This window comes from Durio zibethinus, chromosome 14, assembly GCF_047325235.1.
Source record: "Durio zibethinus cultivar Kanyao isolate XHJ-2024 chromosome 14, ASM4732523v1, whole genome shotgun sequence".
Taxonomy (NCBI): Eukaryota; Viridiplantae; Streptophyta; class Magnoliopsida; order Malvales; family Malvaceae; genus Durio; species Durio zibethinus.
The window spans coordinates 18462495-18476750 of record NC_143175.1 but is presented as its reverse complement, the minus strand read 5'-3'; the positions used below and the strand labels follow the sequence as shown (position 1 = coordinate 18476750).

The following is a 14256-nucleotide window of genomic DNA, read 5'->3' as shown; positions in this document are numbered from 1 at the left end:
AATATATAATTACATAAATAATAAAAACAACAAACTTTAATATAATATATTTAACGATTATTTTATCTTCTTACTAAGGGTAAGTTTGGATTTTAAAGCATCATTATTAGTGGTGTAATTACTCTTAAAAGTTGTGTCAGTCGCAGATTTTACACCCAGATGGTGCTCCAGTAAACACCAATCAACAATTGGCCAGATGGTGACTGATCAATATTTTTATTTTTTATTCTCATTTTTGTCTCCTAAATTATATTATTATATCCAAAACGCCCTTCAAACTTTTTTTTTTCATTTTTGATTATTATGAAATAATTTTATTATTTTAATATAATAAATAAATTTTATTATATAATATATTAATAAATATTTATTTATTAATAAATTTTATATAATAAAATTTTTTTATAAATATTAAATAATTAAAATTTTTTATTATATATAATTTTTAATCTAATATTTTTAATGATCATTTTTTCTCATTATATTTTATTTCATCATCACTGTTATTTTTACTTATAAATACATATATCATTATTAATTTTAATTTTATTATTATAATACTTAATCTTATTATTATAATAATTAATTTTACTGTCATTACTATTATCAATTTTAACTAAACTAATCTCACAATTAATCTGAATAGACTTTAAGGCTGGATTTGGATTTTACTGTACCTCCAATTAGGTGCATTTAACAATTAAAAAGCTATAAAAAAAAAAAAGTTGTAGTGAAATCCAAATGATGCAATAGTTAGATTACGGCTATTGCAATAGACCTTTATTTTTTCACTGGAGTTTCGAGGTCCAGTGGAAAGTTTGGTTCTCACCACAGCCGTAATATCCAATTTTATCCATGCTTTTTTTTTTTTTTTTTTTGTTATCCTTAGTAAATAATGCATTGGATTATTTATATATTATACCGTAATATCCAATTTTATCCATGCTTTTTTTTTTTTTGTTATCCTTAGTAAATAATGCATTGGATTATTTATATATTATATATATTTTTAAAATTAAATAATTTTTTTAATTTAATAAAATAATTAAATTTCATTAATTTAATATGTTTAGACATTAAATGTAAAAATTATTATATTCAAACTTTAAATAAATTTATTATATCAAATTGTTAGTCTACTATCTTTAATAGTAATTTTTTGGGTTAAATACACATTTGGTCTTAGAATTTTATATTTTTTATTACATTGATATCTAAAGAATTATACAACTACATTGGTAGCTGAACTTCCATTATGTTATCAAGTTGGTATATACGATTAACCATCGTTAGTCAATTTTATTGACATGACATCAACATCTAATAAGATGTTAACACGTATAAAAAATGTCTAGTCAAATTTCAAATAATCAATATCACGTCAGCCTAAAAAATTCTTAAAAAACTTTTAAAAATTTCAAAACTTTTAAAAATATTGAAAATTTTAAAAATGAAATTCTATTTTTTTAATTTTTTAAAATTTTAAAAATTTATAAAAAATTTTAAAAACGTAAAAAAATTTTCAAAAACTTTAAAAAATTCAACACAATTCTAAAAAAAATTTAAAATTTTTTAATAAAATTCCAAAAAAATTTTAAAAATTTAAAATTTACAATAAAAATTTTAATTTAAAAAATTATTAAAAAATAATTTTTTTTTAATTCTTAAATTTTTTTAAAAATTTTATAAATATTAAATTTTTTCTAAAATTTTTCAAAAATTTAAAAAATCTAAAAAATTCAAAACATTTTTAAATAATGCTAAAAACTTTCAAAAAATTACTAAAAATTTTAAATTTATAAAAAATTAGAAATATGAAATATTTTCAGAAATTATAAAAGTTATCATAATTTGAAAATTTTAAAAAATTTTGAAATTTTTTATAAAGTCAAAGAAATTAAAAAAAATAAAATTTTCTTGAAGTATAAAAAATCAAAAAATAAGAAAAAAATGTAAAAAGTTTTGAAAAACGAAAGAATTTCAAAATTTTGAAACATTATTTAGAATTTAAAAAATCTAAAAATTTTTCAAAAATAGAAATATATCAAAAACAATGAAAAATTCAAAAAATATATAAAAATTGAAGTTGTAACATTAAAAAATATGAAAACAATTTAGAATTTTTTAAAAAATTTATAAAATAATTATATTTTTTAAAAAAATTTATAAAATAATTATATATTTTTTTAAAAAATTTATTTTATTTTTTTAAGTTTTTATTAATTTTTTTTTAATTTTACTGGAATTTTAAATTTTATTAAAATCATCATTTTAGTTTTTATTTTTTATTTTTTGATTTTTTTAAAAATTTGGAAAGGTTTTGAAAACTTTTAAGTTTCCTTAATTATTTTTGAGCTTTTTTAATTTTTTTAGAATTTTTAGATTTATTTTTAAAAAAATTTTAAAAGATTTTTATTTTTTAAATTTTTTGAAAATTTTAATTTTTTTTATTTTTTTTAGAATTTTTGAAAACTTTCAAAAGTATTAGAATTTTTAAAATTTTTCAGAATTTTTTTTTTTGCATTTTCTAAACTTTTTTGAAATCATTTTTGAATTTTTTAAAAATTGTTAGAATTTTTTAAAAATTGTTAGAATTTTTTAAAAATTGTTAGAATTTTTAAAAATTTTTTAGATTATTTTGAATTTTTTATAATTTGAAAATTTTGTAAAATTTTTTTTGGAATTTTAAAAAATTTTTTTTGAATTTTTAAATTTTTTTTGAATTTTCTAAATTTATTTAAATTATTTTAGAATTTTTAAAATTTTAAAGAATTTTTAGAATTTTTAGAAATTTTTTAGATTTTTTTGAACTTTTTAAAATTTTTTTGAATTTTTTATAATTTTGGAAAAATTTTAGAATTTTTAAAATTTTTTGAAAATATTCTTCTAAAGATGATGTGTCGTTGATTGGATTTTTTTTTATATATGTCAGCATCTTAATAAATGTTTTTACCATTTTAGCAAAGGTTACTAACGACTTTAGTCTTCAATACCAACGTGATAACGGATTTAAAAATTTAGGTACCAATGTGATAGTAAAGTTTTAAGTACCAATTTGATAGAAAATATAAAGGTTAGGGGTCAAACATGTATTTAATCTTAATTTTTTGTGGTTATAACAATTCATGTCGCCACCATAAACTACTTTTACATCCAAATGCATATCTCACAATTACTTTTAATTTTACCACTATAGTAACCCATCTCACCTCCATCATTATTTTCAATTTCATTGGAATCAATCTTACCACTCATTTAAATGGATCCTAAGACTTAGTTTGAATTCTACTACACCTCCAATGAGGTGCATTTAATAATAAAAAAGCTATGGTAAAATCCAAATGATGCACTAGTGAGATTACTTCTATTGCACTAAACGTTTATTTTTTCACTAGTGTTTTGAGCTTCAGAAGAAAATTTGTTTCTCATCGAAGCTGTATTTTCCAATTTTATCCATGCTTTTTATTGTTCTTTTTTTTTATCTTTAGTATATAGTGTATTTGATTTTTTTATATTTTATATATTTTTTAAAAAATAAATAATTTTATTAATTTAATATATATTTAAATTTTATTAATTTAATATGTTTAGACATTAAATATAAAAATTATTATATTCAAACTTTAAATAAATTTATTGTATCAATTTGTTAGTTTAATGTCTTTAGGTAATTTTTTATGTTCATAACAATTCATCTTATCATCATAGCTATTTTTACATTTAAACACATATCTCACAGTTGATTTTAATTTCACTATTACAGTAATCAATCTTACTTCTACCATTTTTTCACTCTCATCGAAATCAATCTTACCGCTCATCTAAATGGATTGTAAGGCTTGATTTGGATTCTACTACACCTCCTATAAGGTACATTTAACAATCGAAAAGCTATAAAAAAGCTACTGTAAAATCCAAATGTTGCAATGTTGACATTACTTTTATTGCAATGGACCTTTATTTTTTCATTGGAGTTTTGAGGTCTTATGGAAAATTTGTTTCTCAGCGCCCTATTTTTCAATTTTGTCCATGCTTATTATTATTTTTAACGTTAATATATAGTGCATTTGATTTTTTTATATTTTTATTTTTTAAAAAAATAAATAATTTTTTAATAAAATATAATAATTAAATTTTATTAATTTAATATGTTTAGACATTAAATATAAAGTTTATTATATTCAAATTTTAAATAAATTTATTACATCAAATTGTTAGTCTAACGTCTTTAATGGTAATTTTTTTCCATAATTAATTTTAATTTTACCGTTACAATAATCAATCACACTTTTATTATTATTTTTTATTTTATTAAACTCAATCTCATAACTCATCCAAATAAACCCTAAACTAACCCAACAATTGCAGAAAGAAAAGGAATACCTTCTTAAGATGTAAAAGATGAGTCATTCTCATCAAGGGTCTATGACAAAAGATACTCATTGATTGATAAGAAAGCAAGATGAATGGTATTGGAAGAGATTCTTTATAGGTGCAGACAAGTAGTGAGAACAACCAAGATGAAGATTTCAGTGAAGGACATTCTCCATTGATGTACATGAGTAGTGATAACAAGAACGAACAGCTAACTAATGAGGCTCTTCTTTTTTCGACAAGGATATCCTTTAAAAAAAGTCATACAAAGGAGAGAAATCAAATTTCCAACCATTCCCAACAACATACTTTGGTGATATCTTCATAAGGATATCCTTCAAAAAATGATTCTCCTCTGAATCATCAAAGCTCCTATCTTGATCTCAATCAACAACATCTTTTAGCTTTATAAGAATATTCTTCAAAAGATGATTACCTTTCAAATAAGCAAAATACCTACCATTTGCCACAACAACAGTTGTTGGTTGGGGCAACTTATTTGCAAGAACATCCCTGGCACTTGTTACCTTCAAATATGGTTTATTCTCTTAAAAAACGTAATTATCCCTTAAACCACTATTTACACCAAAAGTAAAAGGAAAAAAACTATAGCAGATCTCCCTTCTTATCAATAATGAAAACATTATTCTTCAAAAAAAGAAAATAGCCATAATGAAGTATTAAACCATGAAAAAAAAAAACTAACTCACTAACATGAATAAAAAATAATTAAACAACTTACAGTACCTTTTGTAATTCAGCAAAATAAATAATTCATTCAATTTTTGTTCATCAATAATAAAAATATTATTACATTACAAAATCACCCAAAACTTCATATTGACAAAAAACCAAAGAAAAAAAAAGAGAAAAATGAATTATACCTAAAAATTTAAAAAAAGATTTTCAATTTTTGGGTGAAGAAGATTAAGAAGGTGGCCAAACACTAATTTTTTCCTTCTCGTACTTAACAAACAATGCCGTAACCACCGCCACAAAATAAATATAAATTAAAATAATCGCTAGCATATGATAACTTATCATGCTTTTACTCGTAGCCAATTCCACCAAAACCAAAGTGGTCAACCTGAGAATCTTGATTCACTCGTTAAGTCTCTCATTGTGTAGGCTAAATCTAAAATCCACTTTTAACCCATTTGAAATCACTTCTTTTAAAGGCACCGGGGTGAGGTAAGCAGAGGAAGAAGAAGAAGTGGATCCAGATTTCTTTGATTTTTTAAGCTCTACTTTTTTGCCGATTCTGTTCGACAATTGAGGCGAACTTGGGAGAGATGGGATTTGAATAGGTCAGCATCAGGCAAGGTGAATGAGAAAGATGGCACAGGTTTTAATGAAGAAGAGTTTGAGTCCATAATGGCATGTGATATGAAAGAAAATAGGGGTTTGGGTGGTACATGCACGAATGTGTGTGCGGATGGAAAAAAGTTGTTGCTAGTTTGGGAGATTAAATTGGTGGTGGAAGTGCTATTGACATTTTCGGTGGTTGTTTTATTCTTCACTTCAGTTCTCTCTGTGACGGATAAGAAATCGAATCCTTTTTTCTTCTTTTTTTTAAAAAAAAATTGTTTATAGTGTTTAATTTTTTATTTCTCTATATATATTTTTTGTGAGTAAAAATATTTTAATTTTTGTAAGGTAATAAATTTTGAGTGGAGGATTATTTTTGGGGCTAAATTTTTAGTGTACAATAGCAAGCCCAATTAGATTTGAGTTTGCTAAGGCCTAATGCTTTCTTATCCATTTATTAAAAGCCCAACTAAATTTGTGTTTTATAAAATTTGAAATTGAATAGAGTTTTAAAAAATGGATAACTTCATAAATATATTATATGGTTAAGGTCGAAATAAAAATACCCATGAGATTTAAAATATGATATTTAACTACCCTATGATTTGTTTTATTGTTTTTTCTTCAAAACTATTACTTTTTCCTTTTCTTTTCATTTTTTTTTCTTTCTTTTTTATCTTAATTCATATTCTTTTTCTAAAAATTTATTTTCTCTCTCTAAAACCAAATCAATTCTCTCTCTAATGATTTGGTTTGGTTTTAAAGAATTTGTTTGGTTTTAGAGAGAGAATGAATTTGCCAATCCAAAAACTCAGTCAAAGCCATTTTCAACAAATAGTATTTTTGATTCAGCAAAACCCAAACAATTAAGCAAACAGAGGCAAAACGCAAACAAGCATAGAACCAAAGAGAAAAATTTTGGGTAGTGAGTAATCTCAAACAATTCAATAGCTAGTACTCATTTGAATTCAATAACAAAAATAAAAAAATCAGTAAGCAATTCAAAGCCAAGAATTATTGGGCAAATCATCCAAGAATAAAGTACAAAGAGGGAATAATCGACATAAGGAGAGATGTTGGGAAGGTTGAAATCATTTTTGATAATCATAGTTCTAGTAGCCATTAAGTATGTCCATCAAGACATTAGCGAAAGAACCAGAATGAAAAAGTGTTTCATTGCACATATGCGACAACTGACATATCTAAAATGGACTTTCTAGAGACCTTCAACGACCAATCCTGGCATGAATTATTAGGAACCAATAAGTCCAACATTGATTCGTTTAGATGTGTCAATTGGGCAAATGCGGCTATAGTGATTATGATGGATATCTCATATTCGAAAATTAGCAGTTCACTTGGTGAATCCTTTAAGGCCCAAATAACTCAATTTTTTCCCATGAGCTATTTGTGTTAATGGATTTGTTTGATCCAAAACTTGAGACAACAGGTGTAATCCAAAAAAAGATTCATAAGTGGTTGTTAATGGAGTTGAAGTTACCAAATTCTGAGGAGTCGGTATCAATTTATGCCTAATTGCGTCGCATATAGTTCCTCTAACTACATTTTCTAAATGAACCACAGCCAATTAACTAAACCTAGAAAAGATGAATTTGACAGTGTAAAATCAACAATCACCCATCGTCAAGCAATCATAGACACATAAATTTGCAGCAAAACACCTACAAAAAAATTGAAAACAAAATAAAAAGTTTTCATTATAAAAATTTTCAATATTTTTTTGGTTATGAGGTTCTTCTTTTTGGGGTTTTGAAATATAATAAAAAAAATATTGTTTTAAGGTTCTTAAGTGGTAAACAGTGGTAGGGATGATTTGAAAGGTTTTGGATTTTGGTTTGTCTTAGAGTTCTTAAATAGAGAAGAAGGTAATGGTATCTTTTATTAGATATTGAGTTTTGCTTGGTATTGGACAGATAAAGAAAGAGAGGAATGATGACACACAAAGGAAAAAGGATGCCAAGGCCGACAATTAATGGCGAAGCAAGTGGTGGTTTTTTTACTGATTTTTGGGTTTTGTTTTTGAGTTTAAAGCTAGTAGAGAAAAGTTAGAGAGAGAATTGGTTTGATTTTAGAAAGAGAATGAATTTTTAAAGAGAGAATATGAATTTTTAGAGAGATAATATGAATTGAGATGAAAAAGAAAGAAAAATAATAATAAGTAACAAAAATAATGGTTTTAAGTAAAAAATAATAAAGCAAATCATAGGGTAGTTAAGTGTCACATTTTAAATCTTAAAATGGACTTTCATTTTAGCATTAATCACAGGAAATATTTCTGAAGTTAATCCTTTAAAAAATTAAAGCAAGTTAATTAAAACAAATTAAGAAGGAAAGAAGATTACAAAATATCAATTATATTACAAGTCCACAACTCAAAATCGAACAGTTTGCAAAATCTAAATTATGGATTACCTCTCTTAGAATTTAAGATTTGAACATAATAAAAAATTTGAAACAAAATTAATGCTAGAGGGATTTCAATTAAGTCATTGACTAAAAAAAAAAAAGAAACTAATATGTAACAAAGGAAAAAACAAAACCAAAAAGAGTAAATGAAAGGGAAAGAATATCAAAACACCCATCTCTATCCCAAAAAACCTTGTCTTTTATCAACTTATCTACAATTATACCCTACTTTTCATTAGAAATGATAATAATAATATCAAATATCAAAGAAAGTTTCTTTTCATCTAAAAGAAAAATAAAGATAGAATATCAAACCCTAAATTCGCTAAAAGAATCCTTAATTAGTTTATATATATATATGAAATTTTGGGACACGTTTTCCTATAACTAAGGTGCATAGAAAAAATGTGGTTCAATTGCTTGGCACTCAGCCTAATTAGTTGGTGAGTTTTTGTCCTTAATTATTGGAAATGCATGTGATGCAAAAAAAGGACCTATCAAGCAGACCCATGTGACACTAGGAAAACTTAGTCTTAGAAGTATAGCGATAAAATTCAGTATTGAACCATATTAAATAGTGGCAAAATTGACTAATCTAATCCCTTTTTCTTGTTTAACTTAATGTTTTTGCCCTGCAAATTCATATGAGCATTTAAAACAATCTTGTTAAACATAGTAAAATAGCAGCAACACATGCAATAAATGTAATTAATGAATACACTACTTGTAAGGCAATATTTCACCGGTTTTCAAAGTTGGATGCCTTGCATTGATGGCCAACAGGAGACTGGTTTAATTTCTAGCTAGTAGTAGTTCTTAAAAAAAGAAATTAAAAAAAAAAAACAATTTCATTTATATCTTTGCAATTTCTTGTTGAACAAAGATTGGACCTAAGGATTAAAGAATATAGAAGTGAAAAAAAAAAAGAAAGTAAACCACGGAAACTCTGAGAAAAAAAGGCAACAGTATGGCCTTGACGATTATTTTGTGTGTCAAAAGAATAGATAAAATTAGGCTACCAAACTGAATAAATGGCAATTCACAGCTTGAATTTAGAATAGAAAAGGAACAGTTTCAAAAGTACTTCTTCGTCTAAGCCTGAACAAAAGTCGAGAAACTCAATTTAAATTGGTGAACAAAAGTCAACGTGAAAAAGTCTATTTTTCAGCATTTTTTTCAACTAATAATTCTCAGTTTCTCACTTTTTATATGGGTCAGATTGTTCATTTTAGGTGTTGATTGGATTTGAAAATCATTGGTCAAAACTACTATAAGACTCCTAAGTGATTTGTATATTTTATGCCCTCCACTCCATATATTTATTTCTAAAAATCTCTAGTTTTTTTCATCCGAGCATTTGACTCATTTGTTGCATAATCTCTGCTCAAAAAGTAGGATTCGGAACTTCCCACCCCAAATTAAAAAAAAAAAAAAATAGTTTTGACCAAATGTTGACTATATGTTCTTTTTTATATGATGCAAAAAAGAACAGCAAAAAGTTCTTCAACGAAAGCGAAACAAACAAATTTAAAATTATCTTTTACGTTGAATTTGTTTACTACTTGTATCTAAAGCAAAAGCCATGCAAAAACCCAAGCAATATATATATATATATATATATATATATAAAGCAAAAGCCATGAAAAAAAAAAAAAAACATAACAGTTGAAATCCAATCTTACCATTAGTTTCCTAGAGAATGGAAGTTAATAAGTTGAGAATTATTTCACAACAATTAATAAAAGAAATTACAAAGATTTAATGAATGGAAAATTATTTCCCATTTAATATATGCAACAGTTTTACACCAGAATCTGATCAACTCATCTTTTAACAAATCCAATTGAAGAAGTTAAACTAAAAAACATAAAGAAACACACAAATAACGTCCTTACACCAACCGCTGTCTTAATTTCTCACCATTTTTTTTCATGTTCTCTTGTTTTTGCTTCCCAATAACAAAGAGAAGTAAAACAAAATCCTGAACAAGAAACCCCAAGCCACAGTAATCCACAAGCAATTCCATTTGCTCAAATCTGTTATCCCCTCTTGTTTTAAAATATCAACTCCTGTTGTCAAGCATGTGGAGCTTGTAATCCTCATTCCCAAAGTATTGCTTAATGACTGCAACAATCTCACTTTCATGGGGCCTGGAACAGCTCCAAGTGGTGTATTTTCAAAAATCTGAATCCCTCTCACAAAACATTTTGTGGGATTATCAAATTCGTTTTGTAAAACTGCTTCATAAGGGTATTTGACTAGGGATAAGTAATGGAACCAAATCCAATAGGCCGGGATTCGGTCACGGTTGATAAAGAAGCCGCTGAAGAGCAAGAAATAGGCTAAAATAGCAACAACTATTGTGTACCCTAACATCACATGTGGAACAACACCAGATAGAAATGTGACAAATGAACTTCCAGACCAAAATGAAGCAAACATGATTAAGAAATAGAATAGGAATCCTGAAAATCCACCATCAAGGCCTACTGCCCAAAAGGTTGTCGCCGCAAAAGCAAATGAGAGGAAAATTAGTCCCGGTAAAGCTACCAAAGCATTTGATATAACATAAGATAATCTCCTGTAAGCATTGTAAGCAGTTTCTCTCATGAAAATGTACCTCTCTTGGAGAAAAACTGGGAGAGCGTCGGCACAAGTGTAAAACGTCGTTGACATGGCGAAAGCGAAAAACCCTAGTCTTTCTTGTACCCCTTTTGGTGAATTATCAAGCTGCCAAAACATCGTTGCTAAAATGAACCCCGTCACCAAAACAGCTCCCAATCGGATACCGAACAACTCTGGCATCCTCCTCGAATTCAAGATTGATCTGTTTGACAGAACCAACATTTCTTTCCAAATGGGATTTGCAAATCTTGGAACCATGGAAGTTGAACTGACATCATCGGTAGCACCTGAAACAAGTTTACCTCTAGAAATGCTGGCGCTAATTGCTTCTTTTAGAGACAAACCGAGCCGGTCTGGCTCAGAGTCTCTTGTATACTTCATGCTTTGCCATGACTTGTTGAATTCAACCAAACTTTTTGTTCCTCCAGGAGATCCTTCGAGTTCCCTGATTAAGTCGAGAGCAAACTCAGTTCTGTTCTCGTTCTCCGGTATAGGATGCCCAAATTCGGAGAAATATAACGGCAGACTCGTCGGTGAACCACTGTAAACAGTTTGCCCACGAGACAAAAATATCAATCTGTCAAGCAATCCAAGAATTCGATAACTTGGCTGATGAACTGACATTATAACAATGCTTCCACTCTGAGCAATCCTCTGCAAAACCTTCACCACCATGAAAGCACTGGTCGAGTCAAGCCCTGATGTAGGCTCATCCAAGAACAGAATAATGGGGTCATGAATTATATCAATTCCAATAGATACACGACGACGCTCTCCCCCGGAAACCCCTCGATGACCTTCGTCACCAATAACAGTTTTGGCTGCGTTTCTTAAGCCTAATTGGTCGATCAAAGCTTGAACTCGCATTTTCTTCTTGGATTTGGACAAAGTCCGAGGAAGCCGAAACTCGGCAGCAAACATTAAGGTTTCTTCGACAGTAAGCATTGGGAACAGCAAATCATCTTGCATAACATAAGCTGAAATCACTTTCAACATTCGCGACTCCAAAACTTCGCCGTTTAAAGTCACATTCCCTTTCAAACTCCCTTTAGCTATTCGATTAGCTAAAGCGTCGATGAGTGTCGATTTCCCAGACCCACTCGCTCCAAGCACGGCTAGTATCTCTCCATCTCGAGCCTCCCCGGAGATATCATTAAGCAACGTCTTCGTTCTGGTAAAAAAACTATCTCCATCAAGTGGGTTTCCGGAGACAACGGAAGCGGCGGCGCTTCTGTCCCTCCGTCTCAGGAACCCCGGCATGGGCATCTTGCGACGAACCTTCACACTATAAGTAAGGTAGTTAAAGGAAAGAACAAATGGCATCGGCCGCCGCTCAGTGTCGTCGACAAGGATTTCATGGACCGGAGTTTCGTCGCCAGTGGCTTCTTTCCGTACATCGCCGACGCGTTTAAGTAATTGCCCAAGCGTTTGAGAAGCTCCAGTAGCGGCTGAGAATTCACCGGCAATAAGCTCCATTGAGTGAGGGAAAAACTGGGAAGAATTATTATTATTATCCGACGATATATTTTCGGCTACAATACGAGACATTATGGGTTTTTTCCCCTTTTGCGTGAAAATATCAGCTAAACAACGACGGTTTTGTGCTATTTCTAAGAGAAGGAAAAGAAGAAGAGGAATAAGGGGTCTCTGCTTTTGGGTATTGGGGGTTTGGAGAATTCTATTATATATAGGAATTTAAAAATGAATGTGAAAATGTTAATCGTTAAGGGATTAAATTGGCATTATTATTGATTAATTAATAATTTATTTTTCTTATTATTATTATTATTATTTTCTTCGTGCTGTTTCAACTGGGTGCATGATGACAGAAAGGTCACCTAAATCATCTAATCTGAAATCTATACGTTTCTCCCTTCTTCGTAGTGGACACGTGGGCGGTTATGATGATGTTGTTAGGGTTTTGCTTGTCAGTGATGACACGTGGCAAATAGGGGGGTGTTATTTTGAGCGCGGGCGAATTAGGTGGGGTGTTTGATCTACTGTGGACTAAACAAAGTTTAGTCCAAGAGGATGGCTAATGTTTAATGGATTTTGATGTTATAGCTGGACCATGTTTAACGGTTTAATCAAGGGTTTAAAGTTTAATCATTTTACAATATTCCAACATTTGATTAAATGATTATTATAAATTTTAATTTAAACTTTTTAAATTAAAAAATTGAATAACTTTGCTACGTGAATCAAGATAAATAATAGCAATTAAAATGTAAATTAAAAAAATAGTTTACTCGTGATTAAGGTTTAATTGTTTTAGAAAACATAGCTCACAAGAGAAAACATAATTAATTTTGACATGTGTAGTGTATTTGAAAATGGAAAGCAATAATTTAATTCTATGAGCTATTATTGATCAAAGTAGAGTTTGGGAATTTAACTCAAACTTCAAAAGACAACTTTAATGCATAAGGATTGGAATTTTATAGGAGCATTAGTTGTTCTTAAAGTTGGCATCGAGGTGGGTTTTGTTCACTCCAAATGCGATTCGATTTTTTGTGTTATCAAATTCGAATTCGATTTTATTTGAATTTTTTTTTGTTTTTTCATATCCGAATTCGACCCCGATCCGATATTATATAAATCGTATCCGACTCGATCCAAAATTAATAAAATATTTTTTTTAAATATAAAATATTTTTAAAAAAATATAAATATTTAAAAATACCATTATATAAAAATATATATATAAATAATTAATTAAAAAATAATTTTTTATATAATATCGGGTCAGGTCGGATTTGCTTAAAACCCGACTCCGACTCAATCCGAAACCTAAATTTCGAAAAAAAAAATTGACCCCATAGGATCGGAGCGAGTCGAAACTCGTCGATAATTAGTTAAATTGCCGACCCTAGTTGTTCTTGTTAAATATAATTCCTTTTCAACATTTCTTGGATAGTGTTACATGTTCAACCACAATTCGAAAAAGATAAGTCTACTTCTAAAATTAGTAAAATTATCAGCAATTAGGTGGGTTCATGATTTCTTGCTTTTATTTTATCTTCTCTTTTAGAAAAATGTTATTTAATGTTCAGAAATGGCAAACAAACCACTTGAACTTAATTGAATGTAGCATGAAAAAGTGTTGTTAAGCTAATCTTAGCATATTATTCCATTTATTATAATATTATTCATTATTTTACCAACGTAATGTGTACTTCGTTTTTAATATATATTTGCCAAAAAAATCTATAAATTTAGAATTGTTGGTAAATCAAACTTTTAAGGACTTTGCTCTCTAATTTTGCGAATATTACAAGCCTCTACAATCTCCATATATATACACATTTCTTAAGGTTTTTTTTCATTTATCTCAAAGGAATATATCAAATGTACATAATTTTCCTCGAGCTATTAAGAAAAATCAATTGTATTCCTTTTCAAACGACTTTTTTTTTTTTTCTTTTTGGTTCATATATTTATGAAAATTCAAAATTTAAACTCCATATAATAATTTGTAAAAATTTAATCTCAATAGTTTTCAAGATAATGGTAGTACAAAAC

The 14256-nt window shown here is 27.9% G+C and overlaps 1 protein-coding gene and 1 pseudogene across 1 annotated transcript; both read right to left on the bottom strand.

The window, feature by feature from the left end:
* Nucleotides 1-5280: 5280 nt before the first annotated feature.
* On the bottom strand, nt 5281-5879 carry LOC149515100 (uncharacterized; annotated as a pseudogene).
* A 3987-nt stretch (nt 5880-9866) lies between these two features.
* LOC111294198 (ABC transporter G family member 6-like) lies at nt 9867-12451 on the bottom strand. The gene has a single exon (XM_022887430.2). It carries the CDS (start codon nt 12280-12282, stop codon nt 10039-10041), a length of 2244 nt encoding a protein of 747 aa, XP_022743165.1. The 5' UTR covers nt 12283-12451; the 3' UTR covers nt 9867-10038.
* Between the last annotated feature and the right edge of the window lie 1805 nt (nt 12452-14256).

Excerpts from the sequence above, each read along its gene's own strand:
- LOC111294198 (XM_022887430.2), bottom strand. The coding sequence starts at position 12,282 with ATGTCTCGTATTGTAGCCGAAAATATATCGTCGGATAATAATAATAAT.